We start from the raw sequence: 18,626 nt of genomic DNA, 5'->3' as shown, positions 1-18,626 counted from the left end.
TCTTTTTAGAGATCCCGCAACATCAGTGAAGAATTTGCAGAACGAATTTGCAATAACCTCTTTGTCGGTTTCTACTGCTCCATTAACGAGAAAAGCTGCTCCTGGTTCCTTTGTAGACTTTGTAGGGTATAGTTTTTTAATAGCTGACCAAAATTTGTTAGGTGAACCCACAGTCTCCTCTAAGAGTTCACGGTGATACCTGCTTTTGCAATTTTTTACCATACCGTTAACTTTGTTTCGTTGGCGCTTGTACGAAGACCAGTCAATTTCACGATTTGTCTTTCTCGCTTTTCTCAAAAGCTGATCTTTGGTATTCATTTCTTGCTTTACCTTCTGTGTAAGCCATGGGCCGAGTTTCCCTTTGATCCTCTTCTTTATAGCTGGCGCATGCTTATCAATACATTTTTTCAGAATGGCTTTCAAAAAAGACCATGCTTCATTAACACAGGAGGATTTAAAGACAGGTGTGAGACTATTGGACCGTAAATCATTGCAAAAGGATATAGGATCATAATTAGCATAGTTTCGACAGGTGATGGTTCTTGGCTGGAATTTATGGTTATGCAGCTTCCGGACACAACCAATCATATCATGGTCACTTAAGCCGGCGGGAATGGTTTTAACACTATAAACATTCTGAGGGCGATTTGTGTAAATCACATCTAGCAGTGTTTTTGAATCTTGTGTTACCCTCGTAGGATCCTTGATTAGCTGTTTAAGGCCAAAAGACAATAGCATTACCTTCAGTTCTTTGTTGTCTGAGCTTACCAAATAATTGCAGTTGATATCGCCTGTCAAAATGCATTCTTTGTTTTCAGATGATACAGCAGAAAGCATCGACTCCAGTTTATTTTCAAAATCTGCACAAAGATGCTTTGAAGAACTCGGGGGGCGATAAATAAAACCAATAAGGATACCCTTAGATTTTGGAAATAGAATTTCTATCCAGATACATTCGATCCCATCGCGTTCCAGGTCTAGTCTTCTATGAAAGGGGACAGAAGAGGAGATATAAACTCCCACACCTCCACCTTTGCCTGTTTTCCTCGGTCTATTAATGAACGTATAGCCATTCAGTTGAACTTGAGCCTCTTCACTGTCCGATAGATGAGTCTCACTGAGGGATATGATGTCTATATGCTTGGAATCATCGATCATTTGGCATAGACTATCCTTATTCGCCACGAGGCCTCTGATATTTTGATGAATAATTTTAAGCCCATTTTTCGTTGACAAATCCCGAAGATCAGACAGGATGTCATGTGAACTAGAGGAGCCAACAGGACCAGGTTGAAGTTCAAATCCTTTGAGGCTCACATTTTTGCTGCGGAGACGTTCTTTAAGTTCATTTACATGCATCTTCTCCACAGGTCTCTCCATGCTTTACGTTGAAAAGAAGCCAAAACAGAAAACATACAGTAAAACTTGGTGCAGCATTTTATTAAATGAGAAGACAATCGAACCTTCATAACAAAGCGTAATTCAAGACGTACCTTCCAGACTGTAACTTCCGTTAAAAGTCTAGAATTATTTTACTTTTATGGTACTTTCTTCCAATTACTCATCTCTGATAAAAGAACACATGATGGAGGCCTAGGCCTAAAGAAAGCACAAGCCAACCTGGTATTAGCTGGCACGAAGTACTTGAAAACAGACGCAGCCAGCCCTTGGCAACGGCGTTGTTACGAGGAGCCTCGCTTTGGAGGTATCGTCGTCATATTTGCAAACGGTGCATGTATTCCTGAAAACGTTTGCAATCCCTAAAGACTCATAGAAAAAGGACACATCTGGACTTACAATACTTTATTTAAAAAATAACAAGCACTGTTTTAATAAGCACTGTTAGGAAAAGGAAATCCGGAGGTTAACCCTATATCAAGGAACTCCTAAATGGAAAAGAAACTATAGAAATATAGCGATAAAAAAATAAAAATATATATATTTATATAGATGCAAGTTCATAAAAAATGTACATAAAAATTCCAGAAATATCACTAAAAAAGTATGGAATGTCCATTCAAAGACTGGCAAAAACTAACGATAAAAACCGACGTTTCGGTGTCATCATGACGCCATTGTCAAGGAGAAATAAAAAATTACAAAGTGTGTGGCAAGGTGTAACACTAAATTAGCATAAATATGATAGGAGCTAATTAAACAAATACTTTTGCGCGAATTGAATCGCTTTGCACGTTCAGAGTGGGTTTTAGGTCTCTGATGAAAAGCATTTTCAATGTCCATTGAATAAATATTCATGTGATTCTTCAATCTTAGCTTAAACTTGTTGATATTTGGACTATCATGGCATTTGATTACGTTACTAGGAAGATCGTTCCAAAACTTTATTATCTTAACAAAGAAGGAATATTAATAACAATTTAATTTTGGGAGTTTGGCTTGTACCTTTTTTGATATTTGGATCTCGTCTTAGTGCTTAAGACTTCTTCAAGAAACGACTCTCAATTGCTAAATATTCAACTACGGAGTTAAAATTCAAATCTTAATAACTAACTCGAGGATTTTAACTCTGATAAACCTGAGCCACGCGACAGAGCTGAATAATGAAATGCGACGTCAGAGGGTATGCTGTCAACAACGCAGGCTCAAAAGTCCTAGGTCTAAAATTTTAGCGAAATTAGTGGAAAGTAATAAGGGCTGTCTTTAAAAACCTAGGAACTCTGTTTTCGTCGAAGGCACTTTCCTATTTCCAGAGGTTTTAACGAGAAAATTAATTTTTGAACATTTTTCGGGGGTGTACCAAGTTTTTGGAGGTTGTTCTGTAAAAGAAAAGCGGCTAGGAAAACAACGCCTCGAAGCAACAGAAATCAACCATGAGAACGACTCAAGGGCGCTTTCCGTTTGACCAAAATTTTCGAGATTTCCGGTCTGAAATCGAATGGAACGGGAAAAGTTCCAGGATAAGTTTTCGAAAATTTAGGAATACGTTTGAGTGTACCCTCTTGGATACGGTCGGACGCGTTCCATTCGGCCAGCGAAAATACCGACATTTTGAACCCGTGATTTTCGTTGAATGGAAAGCGCCCAAAGTCCGGGTTTCCGCGGCAAAACCTAACGCATCTAACGTGCATACGTTATTCAGCTCTGTCGAGCCACGCGCAAACGGTAGAGACTACAGGCATTATTACCAGCGGTCGCACACTAAAGAAACTTTAAGACGAAATAATGTTAACTCAGCATGGCGGGCATGTGGAAGTTAGCTGGACCTCTGACGACTGTAGCTACTGGTGCTGGTGGCATTTTCTTGTTGAGAAACTACTTCGCTGGAGGAGTTTGTCACAGTAAAGCGAAACTACATGGTAAGACAGTAATCGTCACAGGAGCAAACACAGGAATAGGGCGAGAAACAGCCTTAGATCTCGCCCAGAGGGGCGCCCGGGTGATCCTGGCTTGCCGAGACCTCGACAAGGCAAACGCTGCTGCTAATGAAATACGAAAAACAACAGGAAATGACAAGGTCTTCGTGAAAGAACTCGACCTTGCTTCGCTCAAGTCTGTGAGAAAATTCGCGGAGGAATTCCACCAAACTGAAGATCGACTGGACATTCTTATCAATAATGCAGGCATCATGCGTTGTCCATATTGGAAAACAGAAGATGCCTTTGAGATGCAACTCGGCGTCAATCACTTGGGCCACTTCCTTCTTACAAATCTTATGTTAGATATGCTGGAAAGATCGCAGCCAAGTCGCATCATAAATGTCAGCTCTCTAGCGCACGTGAGAGGGAAAATACGCTTTGATGATTTGCAAAGTGAACAAGAGTACAGCCCAGGTTCTGCCTACTCACAGAGTAAACTTGCTAATGTCTTGTTCACTCGCGAACTGAGCAAACGGCTGGATGATACCGATATTTTAGTCGCTGCTGTACACCCTGGTGTTGTGAAAACCGAATTGGGTCGTCACACATCTTTTGCGAAGTCCAAACTCGCAGGTTTGATTTTGGCACCTCTCGCTTGGCTTTTTTTCAAAACTTCTCTTCAGGGAGCACAAACAACAATTCATTGCGCCGTGGCAGATGATGTAGAGTCTGGACTGTATTACAGTGACTGCAAGCCTAAGGAACCGGCGGCTCAGGGAAAAGATGATGGAGCAGCCAAAAAACTGTGGGAAGTTAGTGCACATTTGGTTGGTCTAGAAAAAACTATTTGAAAGCGTGCATCCATGCAGTGACACTACTTACAAAGTAAAATGCTTTTTATTAAGCTTTAAATATCTTGAAAAAGTAGAACATTTTGTAGCTGTGATAGGTGCACCACAAGACATATGTTTAACTCTTAACTCCAAGGAATGACCAAAAAAGAAAATTTTCTTTTCAGTTTCAGTATGTTTTCTTCATGAAAAGGGATGTGAGAAGAAATCAAAATATTAGTTGGCAATATTATATGAGTTAACAACAAATTCTTAGAGTTAAAATGGTAAAAAATGTATGCTAGACAATACAGAGAATTTATATATCAATCTGCAGAGTGAAATGGTTAATTTAAGATGACCCAGATAGTGTGACAGTGAAGTGAGGAATTCTCTCATGTTATGTTTCTATTTCACTATAGCTCAGGTTATCAAAGAGCTGGCATGATCCTGGAGTTTAATTTTTTTCTCTATTAAACTTCTGTGAACCTCCGTTCAGAGGTAGTGTGTAACCTGCTGAGCAGTCATCTTTTTTGTGTGTGTTTTTCAGGTGAGCAGAGGCAAGTGCAAAATGGGTGGGGTGGGTAAGTCAGATGTCTCACCCCCCCCTCTCCTGTTAGACCCACCCTATATGCTTGCCAATGCTTTACGAAAAATGCTGTAAGAGGGAGAAGCTTGTTGTGCCATTTTACAACAGAGTGATCCATTACCTTTTTCGAAGTTTTTGAGATTTTATTGCTAATCACACTCAAATGACAAAAATGTATATTTATTTTGAATATGTAAATCAACTTTACTTTCTTTGTTTATTGGAATATTTTTTTGCAAATGTTAGTAAATATCTTTAAATTACAATTACTATTTTTAAAATATTTCTATCTCCAACATTATTTTTATAATAATTCTAACATCTAGTTAGCTTTCCTATTACTAGTTCACCGGTGAACTAGAAATGTGTGACAATTGGAAGGAAAGCGAAAGGAACACAGTCTGCTGAGGTATATTAACCCACCCTGCTGAGGTATTTTAACCCACCCTGCTGAGGTATATTAACCCATTAGTTCCCAAGATATAATTGTTGATTCTCTCCTTTAGCTGCTGTATATTTCCTCGTAAGTTAGTTATGAGAATTTGGTTTAAGATTGAGATAGCTTGTACCTGATAAGTTTAAGTATTCTAATTACCTGTTTCCTGGATAATGTATGGATATTACAAAGAGAAATTACTTGTAAATCACTTCAAGGAGTTAAAGGATCAACAAGAAAATTGAGCTCTCCACATCATGCTGGTCATTTTTTGTCTGTTAACTCTAAATATTAATAATAAATATTAATAATGTGTGTTCTGGAAAATAAAAGAAATAAATTGTGATTTTGTAGTGTGACAGGCATCAGAAGATTTGCATTTTACACTTGTCACTAACCCTGCTCCTTCAAGTGCTGAAGTGACAGTTACAGAAGTGGGGATTAAATGACCTTAACTGCTCCAGTGCCAAAGATAGCTTGCCTACCTAATGGCCATTTCTTTAAATAAAGTTAATGGCTTAAATGAACTATTCATTGCTATCCCAATTATCTCTATCACTGCAACAAGGTTGGGTTTCTTTAATATAATATTAAAGAAGAGTGTCTTTTTACATTTATCATTCCCCTGTCCAAACCCAGGCCTATTTCCTGTTTTCCTAGAAGGATCTCTTTTTTGAAGACTGCAATACTCAAAACTCTATCTAATGTTGAAAGTATGCTTGTCTCGAACAAGAGGAGGCATTAACAAGCATATCTAAGTAAAGAATTAAATTCACTGTTAAGTTTCTCATTATCGTCCCCATTGTTGTGAATTACAAAATCGAATTTTTCATCATCTAGACCGCATTCAGATTCAGCATCATCAACACCAGCAGTAAATACCCAACCTCTTGATTTTCTTACGTCTTCTAAAGCAACAATCCGAACGTGTAAAACTTTATCGTAGTTCGTTTTAAAATAATTTACGTCCGATTTTCTCCGAGCATCAGATATTATCCACACGGGCTTTTGAACTGTTCGACTTTCTTCAGGGGTTGCAGAGGACACCATTTTTGTCACTAATTTGCAGAAGTATGAGGGATCTATCCTTCTCTTCTCTTCTCCCCAGCGGATCATATCTTGACGATAAAATTCCTTGTAAGTTGTTGAATCAAGTAGGCGACCAAAATCAAGTCCATGTTGTTGGGCGTATTCATATTTCAGCGGTCCAGAAAGCCTTATTATCTCGCATATATCGTGCCTAAATGTTTCTTTTAGTTTATTAGCTACAAAATCTTTTCCTGATTTTCGCTTTCCGCTTAAAATGAAGATAACTTTTGGTAAATGTTGTTGGTCACTAACGTCCGCCATCTTGAACATCTTCTAAAATTGGACACCGCTGACTCATGAGAGCTCGCACCAGCTCTCCCTCTCTAACCAACATGGCCGGCGTGTTGGACATGTCTCAGTACACCATTTCAAGGGAAGTCGATGTAAATCTTCTGGATTGTAGAACAGCTTTTTCTGGGCTGACAGAGAAAGAAAAGCACTACGCTCATTACTTGTGTCGTGCCTCATGGGAAGGTGCTCTTATTTGTTTGCTCCAAACGTCGCCGGAATCTCCTGGAATTTTTCTTCTTCTACAAGAATTGTTCCAAGAAGAATCTGTGGAGGAACTCAAAGAGAGAGTTTTAAAATCCGAAAATGGCCCCTCCAAGGAAGAACTTGAGGTAATGCTAATGGTTCAGAGCTACTTCATGGAATAATTCTACTATTTGATTAAAAAGTGAATCAGGAATTGATCTTAAATGAATGAACTTTTAACTCCATGGGTAACCAAAATAAAATTTCTACATACAATATCGATACAATATCGATACAATATCAAAAATACAAGTGATGAGAATAAAGAAAATGTAAATTGGGGGATTATTAGATGATCCAATACCAAGTTCTCAGGATTAACATCATGAGAGCTGTATGACAGACAGTAAGAAGAATTGCTAATGAGATCTAGGGTCTTGAAGTGCACTTTTCGATACTTTTTTTTTTTCACAATAGAAAGAACTGCCTGTTTTTCATACAGGAATTTTTGTACCCAATTAAAGTGTCTTTAGAGCTTTTTAACCACTCTTGGTGTTGCAAGTAACTTACCTAGTAAATTTTAATGTCTTTATTTTCTCATTGGTTTTGCAGAGTTTTCTAATTTATGCTGCAGCATTCTATGGCAATGTTGGAAACTACAAATCATTTGGTGACACCAAATTTGTTCCAGATTTACCAAAGGTATCCTAATTTTGACCTATCAACTTGCTGCTTCTAGAATCTTTTTCGAGATTTCTGGTGCGGAGTTAGAGCAAAAACTCTTGATTAATAGTTTTTGCCCAACTATTTTTTGACTGTTTGTTTGCAATCCTTCAGGAAAAACTGGAAAGTGTAGTTTTCTCAAGTAAAGCCTATGAAAAAAATGCCAAAAGGGTTGAGCAACTGTGGAGTGACTGTGGAGATATGATGTATTCGCTTACCTCCAAATCTCGACAGCTTGGTCTTGGTGAGCAGGTAAGTGATATCTTTTGAACCAGTCTCGCAATTTTGCAGTATCTGTCTAGATGTGCCTTCTGGTAGGAGAAGCTCAGGTCTGGTCATTGTGTTATATTCTTGGCTGAATGATTTGCTTCACTCTCATTGTGCCTCTCTTTACCAAGGAGTACAAATTTTATCTATGATGCAGTTATTTGATAGGAAGAAATGAGAAAATGCTATAATTGTAGAGTTATATTGTACCTGCAAGGGACAAACATTGTGCACAGAGGGAAAGATGGTACTTCCCAAGACATGAAGTTGCATAGTCTTGGGGATTCCAGAACAAGCTCTTTGGTGTTAAAGAACTGCTACACTTATGAGACCCTCTTGTAACCTTTTTTTATGCTTTTTTTTTTTAATGTACTGTGAGTAGTCTTTTACTGAAAGTGTGATACTTATGATTGATGCTGATTACATGGTTCCCTTCCACCAGGGTCTTTCAACATATTATTCCAGTAATTGTACTAAGGCTGATGCTGAATTGGCACAAGAATTCATGAAAGAAAAGGTTAGTTTTCAAGTTACCAATTAATGTAATTAAGAGGAATGAGAAGAAAACTCAGAAAAGTTTTTGTGATGATTCTTTCAGAGGTAAACATTAAATGTCATTCTGTAAATGTTTAAAAGTATGCCTAAAGAGTATTATTAAAGAAGAAAAAAAACATTTATTATCTGTTTTGGATAAAGTGGATTGAATTATGGTGCACAGATGGTATAAGTTTTAATGATCATGTGTGATTATTTTCATTGACAAGGATATAGAGACCTATAACACAAGATTATTTAAGGAGAAGAAAGATGGTCAGGTGACATACATTCTTCGCATAGCTTCAGTAGCAACAACCGGTGAGTTCACGTGAATGCTGCCTATAAGAATGCATATAATAATAGTTTTTACAACCATTGCTCTTACATGTAATTGTGTCTGTCTTTTGGTGGTGAACAGCACTTACTGTTCCTTTCCCATTGGTGCTAAGTTTTCAGTAATCTCAATGTGGCAAGCTAGTCAAGAGCATACCCGAGAAGGGTCCTACAGGACATGTGACCTTTGAAAATTTTTCTTTAGTAATGGAAAATTCATGCTCTGTAGTTAAAGTCAAATAAGTTCCTGTTGTGGGACATTCTGCTGAGAATTCCTGATCCAGTATAATTAATATGCCTAGACTACATAATAATTGTAATTTTTTTGTGATGCATTTGATAATAGCAGAGCCATGTCCTGAGGCAGATGGAGAAGACAAAGTAGTAACAGTTTTGGGTTCTCATGAATTCAAAGGCTGCACCTTTAGGGTGGAGAGAGGAGACTATTCTGGTCTACTTAAAAGAGTTGTAGAAAATCTGGAGAAAGCTAAGGTATGAAGAAAGAATTTCCCCTGAGATAATGCTGCCTCACCAATAAATAATAACCGAATTACTTTCCAGCAAGAACATAGAAAGGTGGCTAAATGTAACTTAGACAAGGTAAATTGAGAAAATGCTGGCCAGCAGTTTCCCTCAGGATACAGGGTGGTCTACTAGCTTTATCAGGGGCCCATGTGATTTACAGCTCTCCTTTGAGGTCAGACCATATTGCTTGTGTCACAACTTGGGTGTGATTTTGTGTGAAGCCTTTTGCTAATGCGAGGACATGTCTGTTAAACACCTTGCATTTGCATCTCATTTCAGGAGTTTACTGCTAATGAAAATGAACTGTCCATGATAAAGAACTATATATACAGCTTCAACACAGGCTCCATTCAAGCCCATAAGGATGGCTCTAGGTACTGGATCAGAGACAAGGGACCCATTGTTGAAACGTAAGCAAACATTTTATTTTGTGATCAATTCCTTTTAGAGGACTCAACATTACTGGCATTGGCTGTTTTGTAGGAATTATATATGTCTATGCCAAGTGCCATTGAATTCAAGCTGGCATCTGTGGAACTTTGTGAGGGCTTTTCGGTGAAACAGCAAACTCTGTGGAGTTAAAAAAAAGGAAAGAAAATCATATGAAAATGAGGTATTAGCTATAGCGGAAATGTTTGTGTTGAAGTATGTTACTAGTAAATAATAATATTCTTTCAGTTACATAGGATTTATTGAGACATACAGAGACCCTTCTGGGGTGCGAGCAGAGTATGAAGGTAACACGAGACATAATTAAGTTTTTATTTTGTTAGTACCCATCTTGTGAATAACCTGCCTATAGCTGCTTAGCTTCCTTGTGTATCATCAGCCTTACTACAACACATACAATACCCACTTACTAAACATAACAAATCTGCATCTACACAGTTTATTTTATACGTAGTGTTAACTGAAATACGTAAATGTCCATCAGAGATGTCTTTTGCCTTGTGGCTTTCAACTGTTTCCCATATCAAGGTTACAATATTAATGACAGTATCATTACCACAAACTCAAAAACTGACTTGTTTAATCATTATTTGCAGGGTTTGTCTCAGTTGTTAACAAAGAAATGAGTGCCAAGTTTGCATCACTGGTGTCCAGTGCTGAGCAGTTGCTTCCTGAGCTGCCATGGCCTCCTGCATATGAGAAGGACAAATTTTTACGACCAGACTTCACTTCACTTGATGTGCTGGGCTTTGGAAGCAGTGGTATACCAGCTGGAATCAACATTCCTAATTGTAAGTCTCCTGCATCTATTAATTAGTTAATTTGGTTAGGCAGGGGATGTTAAAGAACCCACTCACGAGGTTACTGGGATGTGGTCTGGCCTGTTTACTGGGAATTTTGGGGAGAGGGGGCATCTTCAAATAAAGTTTCTTTTGATTGTTTGTAAACTGCTGATGCAGTCTGGCCAAAGTCCCCCAAAAAGTGTTGTGATGTGCATTTGATCATATCCACATGTTAATTTGCACAATATAAATATTAAATTAAATTATTAAGTCCAGATCAAATTCTTAGTTCTCTTCAAAGGTCAATATATAAAATCCTTCATACAAGCAAGGAGAGTAAACACTTGTCAAGTTAAACTTAAAAGTGGTTAAAACTGAATGGTTAGACGAGGGTCATATGAAATAATTGTATAAAATGCATCTCTGCTGCTCTTTTTTTTTATTTTAGATGATGACATTCGTCAAGAAGAAGGCTTTAAAAATGTGTCTTTAGGAAATGTACTGGCAGCTCAGTCAGTTGACAAGAAGGTCACTTTCTTAAGTGACGAGGATCAAGTGAGTTGAATCATGCAATGTTCCACTTTTTTCCAAGACTTACTACTGACAGTACTTGTCACCATTTTTATCAAGCTTGTCTGTAAAGTTTCAAAACTGTTGAGTAGAAATCCATTCATTTTACATTTTTACTTTTCTTTGAAGAATTAAATGGACTTCCTTTACACCTCTTTTGTTGTCACCAGAGTGCAGGACTATCATTGAATTGAGATTTGATTAGTATCTCTTTTATTCCATATGATTGTAGGAACTGTTCACAAAGCTCAAAGCCGCATCCTTTGAAGTACAAGTTGGCCTCCATGAACTCTTGGGCCATGGAAGTGGCAAGCTCTTTGTTAAGGTGAGTCAGAGTGTTTAAACTGTCTGTGCAGTAACACAGAGTTTTTAGCAACATCTGGAATCTCATCTTACTTTCTTGTCCAAAGGTTGTTTATGCAGCTGAGTTTAGTTTGGTCTCTGGTGTAGCATTATATGCCCTTTTTTTTTTTTTTTTTTTTTTTTTTTCAGAAAAATGATGGTACATATAATTTTGACATTGAAAGTGTGATGCACACAGAAACTGGAGAAAAGGTGTGATGGAAATTTCTCTTTGTCAGTGATACTTAGTTATTTTGAAGTCACAACCATCTGGGTCTACTGAAAATAATTGCCATTATTGTGGTTTCCAGATCTCCAGCTGGTATACTGACGGGGAGACCTGGTACACACGGTTTGCTGACTTGAGCTCATCATATGAAGAATGTCGTGCAGAGTGTGTGGGAATCTACCTGTGTACCTCTAAGGAAGTTCTCAGGTGACTGCCATGCATGTATTCTATCATGTTTAAAATATGTATTGCAATTCATGGGATTTTGATTGATTACATGATATGACACAACTGCCATGAGTTAAATTGAGCCAAACAGCCCAAGTTATTCCATGGCTCACAAATTTGGCAGAAACAAGGCATTTCCATTAAAGGATAATTGGAATTAACAATTGTGATCTCTGTTCCAATGCACACTGCCTTTAAAATAGGGCTCTACACTGTTATACCTGCAGGATATTTGGGCATGAAGGCACTGATGCTGATAATATAGTTTATATCAACTGGCTGAATATGGTCCGTGCAGGTCTGTTAGGGCTAGAATTTTATACTCCTGAGAATAACAAATGGCGTCAGGTATGTTAATATTACATAGAAGTTTGAATAAGTAAACAGGAAGTGTAATTCATGTGGCTAGTCAAGAGAAATTTGCTTTGACATCTTGCACTGCAAAGAATCAACAATGAAATTTGGGTGGTATGCTTGTCCCTATACGTTTTGGTGCTTATTGTTAGTTGGTATAAGCAATATCAACCAGTCTGCATACTTAGACAATTTTACACCATGACTTAAAAAACAGGGAACAACAGTGATGCCCCAGAGCTAATTCACCTCAACTGTTGTTTAGGATAGGCAAGTGTGTCCTCAGCCTAAGGGCAGTCTTAAAGATTTGTGAAATTTTTTGACAGCGCATTCTTGACTGCAGCCGAAATATTGTGTCATATATTCTACCTGGGAATAACTTCCATTGATCAAGTCTCCTAGTGCAACTGAATATTTTGTTATTGTAGGCTCACATGCAAGCACGATATGTCATTCTACAAGTGCTCCTTGAAGCAGGAGAAAAGCTGGTACAAGTGACCAGTATCGCAGGCTCAGATGGTAAACCAGATGTGTTGGTGACACTGGATAGGACAAAGATTGAATCCGTAGGAAGGCCAGCTATTGGAAACTTCCTCAGAAAACTACAGGTTTGTCATTGCTCTGGTCTGCATTAACAGTTTTCTGTCCGAGTGTTTTTAATTGAAAGCAGACACTGTAGAATGCTCAGTGGGGGATGTAGTGGTTTCTCATGTGATCAAGGTGCTGGAATTTGGGTTGAGAACCTTAGTCCAGACACTGTAACTATAGAAGGCTGGCTAGTACTGCCCAAAGACAGGACACATAGTCAAACCACTCTTCTTTGTATTGATCTCTACTTTTATCTTCTATGAATCAAACTCTATCTCATTACAGGTGTACAAGTCAACAGCAGATTACAATGCTGGTAGAGCTTTGTATGATCGATACTCAGCTGTCAATGAGGAATTCTTAGCATTGCGCAAGACAGTTCTTGCAAGAAAGACTCCACGTAGGATGTTTGTTCAATGTCATACAAGCATTACAGGTAAGTTTGAGAAAATTTGTAGAGGGGAGTGTAATAATGTGCTCAATTCTACCTGAGTATTACACCAGGCTGGTGTGTTAATATTCAATCAAACATAAACATAATTTAAGGGGCCAGGGAAAGCTAATCTCTGCAGTTGCATTGGGAGATTGACTCAACCAAATTCTCAAGTGGTACTCGCACATGGAGTTGCTTACAAAGATTTCTTTGAAAAAGCTAGACCTGTTTTAGGTCCTAAAAGATGAGACTTATAAATGTTATCTATGCAAATGCTGCCCAACAATTAAACAGGCAAACTTCTATCCATTTATTTCCATAGGAGACAATGATGTTAGATTAACAGAATTTGAAGCAAGCCCTGCTGGGATGATCAAGTCATTCACAACTCGCTTTCCTGGAGAAGATAGTGTGTTGGAAGAGCTATGGAGAGCTGAGATGCCATACCACAAGTTATGATGACATAACATAAACCTCACCAGAAAAAATTCTCCTGACTAAAACTTAATCTTGTGATTTCAATTGCACAGATACTAATATTGTCACCAACCTGCACAGCAGGCATAAACTAAATGGGAAAATATTATGGGGTGGGGGTGTTGTTTCCTCCTTCTCCTTGCACATCTACCCCACCCCTCCACCCTTAGGTCCTCCTTTTTTTCTTAATTTATTTTTCCCATTCCCCATGTTTTCCTTGCTAAAAGTGCAACATTTCAACTTCTTTTCACCAAATTGTAATTTTGGCTAGTGTTGTCTAGTGTTCTTGTCGGCTACTAATGAATAAAACTGTGTTACTTTATTGCCTTTGAAACTGACTAAATTTTACTTTAAGTTATTGATTGTTAGCAGTTTTTTTAAATTCCCTTCAACTCTAAAAGTTATCGAGTATTGTCGTCAGGAAGTGTAAACAAATGGTTGTGGGAGATGCATTTTAAAAGATGAGTGGCTTGTGGACTTCAGGTTGGGGTTGGAGTTCTCCAGAGGGCTTGATTTTACCAAAGTTTCAGAGTAATATTATTACTGGAAAGGTCCCATCATAATAGCCAACTGTTATGATTGCATTTCAACAAATGAAATCTTGCATTTAATATGGGGTTCTCAAATGATAGACTCAAAAGGAAATTGCAACATTTCTCAGTCTTCAACGTTAAATAGCATTTTGATTTTTTTGTCCACAGCATCTCTGGGTGTAATAACAACAGTACTGCTGCTAGTATTACAACCCTCAAAGCACTGATTAATGTCACATCCAGCTCTTTAAGCTATTTTCATATAATTCTAAAATGACCTTCACAATTGTACAAAATATTTAGAAAAAGTTCATCTCTCTCAATATGATGCGAGATTGCATGTATATTATTCTCTCTTCTCTTGATTGCTTTTCTGGTGTTCGAGGAATTCTTGTGCCTCAGGAGGAAGCACAAAGTAGTCTGAGATTGATTCCAGCTCTGTTTGCTCTACTTTCATACTGACTCCCTCTGGTATGTTACGCTGAACATACTCAAGGAATACATCGGCTGTTTCTTGGGTTACATTCCTAACCTGTGAGAACAACAGTAAGAGTATCAAAACTGCTTCACAGAGGGTCTTCAAAACAAGTACCATTTGCCTTGTCACACAACTCTTCCTCCATACAGGGTTGTGAGACAACAATATCAAATCTTATTACATTGTTTGCAGTGTTAGCGGGCAAGATGAAGTGAATCCTGTGTTCTCATTGACTACCCGAGCAGGTGAGATGGGTTCATCTTGCCCGCTTGGGATTGCCTGCATTGATCCTGCACATGAAAAAAAAATAGAATTAGAACTGTGTTCATAATTCTTGGACAATTTCAGCAATGGAAATGCAAAAAGTGGCAAAAGATAGTCATAACAAAGTAAACAGAAAGGACTCTCCTGAGTTTGTTGTACTACAAACCCAGTGGGCTTTCTATCCCAGCTCTCGAAGTAAACAAGTCACTGTTAATTCTAAATAAAGCAAAATCTTTTTGCAATATATTAAATGCATTAATATATTAACAGAAAGAGAGTGTCCTACATGATAAAGATAGCATGCAAATAATACCATGTCCTCAATTAAAAAAACTTTAAGGTTAATAATTAAGTAAATAAATGCAAACCTGTAACATGCGCCCATGTGTGCGAATCTCATACTGTGCTCTATGCTTTTTGAAAATGTGTGGTGATTTCAAAATTGTGTATCTTTCGATTGCTGTTGGTAGTAAAATTCTGCAAGAAATGCAAATTTTGTCCAAAAATTTACTACCCTGTCAGGGAAAGAGAGAGACAGACTGGACTCTTCATGCACACTTAAGTGAAAATTTAAAAGTACTGATAAAAATTTACATAGCAGTTTAGCTGCATCAGGATAAAATTTTGAAAAAGCCTTCAACTCTTTACTCCAACAATCTGATCATTAAAACAACAGATTTCGAGATTTTAAATTAATTTTGTACAGGTTGGCATCTCTGTATGCTGGCAGTTTTGTAGCTCACTGCCAAAACAAGTCACACAGTCTTTGTGACTTGTGAACCTTTTTTTCATGACTTTGAGCGTGGGCATTGAGTCAAGCATTGAAAATGAGAAATTTTGCAATAATGAGTAATTTAAGGCATTGATAATTGTTGAAGTCTTTGTAACAGTGCAGTGCATCTATTATGCGTAGTATACGCAGTAATATCTGTTATGTGTAATACATACCTGTCAGAGATGTCAATGTCTAGATGTTTAGCAGCCATTGTCATAAACTTAGTGTAACTCCTTAACACGGCCTCATCACTTCCCTTGTATTTAATGTTGATCAGTGAGTACAGAGTTTCCTTTTGAGAGTTTGGAGTGTGCTGAAAAGACACAACAAAGACAATAATTCAACTCTATTTAATGTTGTGATGTAGGTAGACATTAAACTTCATATTTATGTACAAAGATGAGTTTTCTGCTCTTACAGGTATTTAAGAATTCTGTACCCAGAAAAATACTCACATGTCCAGAATCAGTTGAAAATTGTTTAGAATGAAGACGCTTGTTCCCTGAGAGAGATAATTAGAATTAAGACTTTTGTGACTTTTGTGATGCAATGTAAAATTCTCCTGGTGTTTTCAAGGGAATAAAGACCTTTTAGAAGGAGATAAACACAGTCCATCACATTACTTTGGGTTTCAGAGTATGACACATGAACATCACTGGGCAAAAATAGCGTATGATACATGTCTTGCCTTTAGATGACTTTTTTCCTTAAAACATCACAGTATTTCTTAGAATTTACCTGCATGTAATGACTACATTGACAATTGAACAAGAACCTCACCATAGTTCCTTTCAGTACCCAGGAATCCTTTCCTCCTGTACGTAACAGATAAAGCAGACTGACTTACACATTTCTGGTGTGAAAAGTCAAATAATGTTTATATCATCAATCTTTATAGCTTTCCACGGCTTCAACTTAGTGCCCCAAGACTGCAGTCAAGATGATGTCAAACAAGTTATGTGTGCCCCATAACACAGATTGTATCCCATTTCACAGACACAAAGTGTAAACCGCTTTCCCTTTTGCAAACAGGTAATGCATCAGTCAGTGTGAACCCAGGGAATACGGGGAATTAGCAGGGACATAGTGGGGAAATGGTCAAGGATTAGACTCTTGGATTGGATGCTCTATCTGTGGTTTTAGCCTTGATTAGGATGTCAGTGTGAAACTTACCCGGGGATTGGGTAAGATAGATCGGGATACCTGTGTATAAGAGAACTGGGAATGAGTACGCCATTTTGTATGCCACAGATGCCATGTGCTAGCTTGCAGCAAGTTTCTTTCAAACAATACCTGAACAATATGCCATTAATAAAAGTTTGGGATTCCAAAAAAACAACCAGAAAGGTAGTTGTAATGCCAAAAATTTCAAAGACTTCTTGTAAAAGGTACTTTTACTCAAAATTCGTTTGTTTTCTGATAAACATTGGGTTCAATCCTTGAAAAGTGAAAATTGAAAATGCATTTCCAAAGGCAATCTTAATGTTCTTGAAAATTCTAAACGTAAAAAAGTCTAACACAAATCAGAGCCAGAAAGTACAAAATCTTCAAGATTCTTCCAAATATTGATACCACGCATGTCATTTTGCTCACTCCAGCTTGTAACTTTAATAATTTCTCATGTATGTTAAAGTTTAAACCTTATATTCCATATTGTTACAGTAGCAAAATCAAAACTATGTCTTGGTTATGAAGTAAATGCCATTGTTTATGAAGATGGCACTGAAGTTGATGAGGAAGTATTCACTGTCATTAAAGATGGTGAAACTTTAAATAAAACTGTATTTGTAACAGATGAAGTTTTCTTTGAGTTTTCAACTTTGCCAGCTATAAACATTCTATCAACACTTAAACTTGTATTAGGAAAACTGCTTTCACTAAGCCTTGGGGCGGAGGTCATTTACTGGGGATTAGACCGCTAAAAGTGCCTTGCATACCAAGGTATAGCAGGGCGTTAGTCCAACGTTAGGAAATCTTTCAAATCTAATCCCCCAGTATTCCCCGGGTAGTTAGGGGCAGGGATTCACACTGACTAGTGCTTAATTGGTGAACTGGAGAACTGGTTGAAGAGAAATGTTGGAAGGATTTCCGTATAACCCTATACCAATCAAAAACAAAGCCGTAATCTCAAAGGTAATCTGTTGTTTTGTATCTGCTTTCCTTTATCCAAGAATTGTATGCATAATGAAGTATGGGGTTATACGGAAATCTTGCAAAATGTTTTAATTCCAGCCTCAAAATTTTATTTCCATCTCATTAAATCACATACCTGTGTTGATGAAAAAGTCCAACGAGAGAAGTTTGACCAGCTAATTCTAATACCTGGGAAGTTATATCACAAGCAATAGATCAATGATGAGTTCATGACTGACTGATGAATGGTATTATAACTATGGGATGGACAAGCTAAGACAAATATCCACTGACACTTCAACAGAGAGAAATATGGGAATTAGAAAAATTGCTATTTGAGAGTAATATGTTGAAAACTGACGAAAATATTCCCTTGTTATCACTTCTTAAAATTTTATTATGCGAATGTATAAATGGCTGCACGTGTACGTTTGTGTAATACACTGTACAGACTCTTAGACAATTCACAATTTCAAGAATTTGTAGACCTATATATTTTGTTAGTTTTCGACAGAACGCGGTCGAACTTGGCCTTCCTACTCATTTCATAAAGCCCTTTCCAGCGGTGTTGATGTTATTTCGCTCAGTTAACGTCAAACTTGGGGAGGAAATTAACGTACACGGGTCTATCATCAATAAAATTTAAGTAAAATCAAATATAATAACTATTGCACCTCATTCTTTGAAGACAGGCAACCAGTGCTTGTTAATACAGGCTTTAAACTCCGTCCAAGGTTCATGCATCTGCATACACCAACAAATCGAAACGCCGCCATTTTGATTTCAGTCATTGGTAACCACGCAATCTTTATCACAACGAAACTTCTGATTCGCTGAATTCTAACAGTTTGGCAAAATTAGCCAATCAAA

The 18,626-nt window shown here is 37.6% G+C and overlaps 4 protein-coding genes across 7 annotated transcripts; 2 read left to right on the top strand and 2 right to left on the bottom strand.

Moving 5' to 3' along the window:
- The first annotated feature begins 3,175 nt into the window (after positions 1-3,175).
- LOC111346361 (retinol dehydrogenase 13) lies at positions 3,176-5,531 on the top strand. The gene has a single exon (XM_022953645.2). The coding sequence runs from the start codon at positions 3,197-3,199 to the stop codon at positions 4,166-4,168; it is 972 nt and encodes a 323-aa protein (XP_022809380.2). The 5' UTR covers positions 3,176-3,196; the 3' UTR covers positions 4,169-5,531.
- Positions 4,624-6,555, bottom strand: LOC111346364 (phosphomevalonate kinase-like). The gene has a single exon (XM_022953648.2). It carries the CDS (start codon positions 6,529-6,531, stop codon positions 5,914-5,916), a length of 618 nt encoding a protein of 205 aa, XP_022809383.2. The 5' UTR covers positions 6,532-6,555; the 3' UTR covers positions 4,624-5,913.
- A 38-nt stretch (positions 6,556-6,593) lies between these two features.
- LOC111346360 (dipeptidyl peptidase 3) lies at positions 6,594-13,895 on the top strand. 2 transcript variants are annotated; one of them, XM_022953644.2, is made up of 17 exons: positions 6,594-6,881; positions 7,348-7,437; positions 7,573-7,710; positions 8,168-8,242; positions 8,490-8,580; positions 8,945-9,087; positions 9,400-9,530; positions 9,799-9,857; positions 10,167-10,361; positions 10,801-10,907; positions 11,155-11,247; positions 11,415-11,477; positions 11,576-11,700; positions 11,949-12,069; positions 12,504-12,683; positions 12,949-13,099; positions 13,419-13,895. In XM_022953644.2, exons 1-17 carry the CDS (start codon positions 6,594-6,596, stop codon positions 13,553-13,555), a joined length of 2,187 nt encoding a protein of 728 aa, XP_022809379.2. In that variant the 3' UTR covers positions 13,556-13,895. The 2 variants fall into 2 exon arrangements, with proteins under 2 accessions (XP_022809379.2, XP_022809378.2); XM_022953643.2 differs by having other exon boundaries at positions 8,942-9,087.
- A 257-nt stretch (positions 13,896-14,152) lies between these two features.
- On the bottom strand, positions 14,153-18,580 carry LOC111346362 (small ribosomal subunit protein uS10m). Of its 3 annotated transcripts, XR_016002229.1 has the most exons (8): positions 18,431-18,580; positions 17,893-17,945; positions 16,404-16,438; positions 16,079-16,125; positions 15,797-15,936; positions 15,217-15,325; positions 14,766-14,874; positions 14,499-14,638 (listed from the first exon to the last, which is right to left on the bottom strand). XR_016002229.1 is itself a non-coding variant. In XM_022953646.2 (7 exons), the coding sequence occupies exons 1-7, from the start codon at positions 18,545-18,547 to the stop codon at positions 14,453-14,455; spliced, it is 687 nt and encodes a 228-aa protein (XP_022809381.2). In that variant the 5' UTR covers positions 18,548-18,579; the 3' UTR covers positions 14,153-14,452. The 3 variants fall into 3 exon arrangements, 2 of the variants coding, with proteins under 2 accessions (XP_022809381.2, XP_022809382.2); XM_022953646.2 differs by lacking the exon at positions 14,766-14,874 and having other exon boundaries at positions 14,153-14,638; positions 18,431-18,579; XM_022953647.2 differs by having other exon boundaries at positions 14,496-14,874.
- Positions 18,581-18,626: the final 46 nt, after the last annotated feature.

The sequence above is a fragment of the Stylophora pistillata genome, chromosome 6 (genome assembly GCF_964205215.1).
Source record: "Stylophora pistillata chromosome 6, jaStyPist1.2, whole genome shotgun sequence".
NCBI classification, from domain to species: domain Eukaryota; kingdom Metazoa; phylum Cnidaria; class Anthozoa; order Scleractinia; family Pocilloporidae; genus Stylophora; species Stylophora pistillata.
The sequence above is the reverse complement of the archived record's forward strand: the minus strand, read 5'-3'. Positions and strand labels throughout refer to the sequence as shown.

Bases quoted from the DNA above. Each gene is read 5' to 3' on its own strand.
- LOC111346361 (XM_022953645.2), top strand. From the start codon at position 3,197: ATGGCGGGCATGTGGAAGTTAGCTGGACCTCTGACGACTGTAGCTACT.
- LOC111346364 (XM_022953648.2), bottom strand. From the start codon at position 6,531: ATGTTCAAGATGGCGGACGTTAGTGACCAACAACATTTACCAAAAGTT.
- LOC111346360 (XM_022953643.2), top strand. From the start codon at position 6,594: ATGGCCGGCGTGTTGGACATGTCTCAGTACACCATTTCAAGGGAAGTC. The intron at 10,362-10,800 runs GTAAGTCTCCTG...TTTTTATTTTAG, and splicing joins TGGAATCAACATTCCTAATT to ATGATGACATTCGTCAAGAA. The intron at 12,684-12,948 runs GTTTGTCATTGC...ATCTCATTACAG, and splicing joins ACTTCCTCAGAAAACTACAG to GTGTACAAGTCAACAGCAGA.
- LOC111346362 (XM_022953646.2), bottom strand. From the start codon at position 18,547: ATGACTGAAATCAAAATGGCGGCGTTTCGATTTGTTGGTGTATGCAGA. The intron at 17,946-18,430 runs GTGCAATAGTTA...ATAACTTCCCAG, and splicing joins GCCTGTCTTCAAAGAATGAG to GTATTAGAATTAGCTGGTCA. The intron at 15,326-15,796 runs GTATGTATTACA...CATTTCTTGCAG, and splicing joins GACATTGACATCTCTGACAG to AATTTTACTACCAACAGCAA.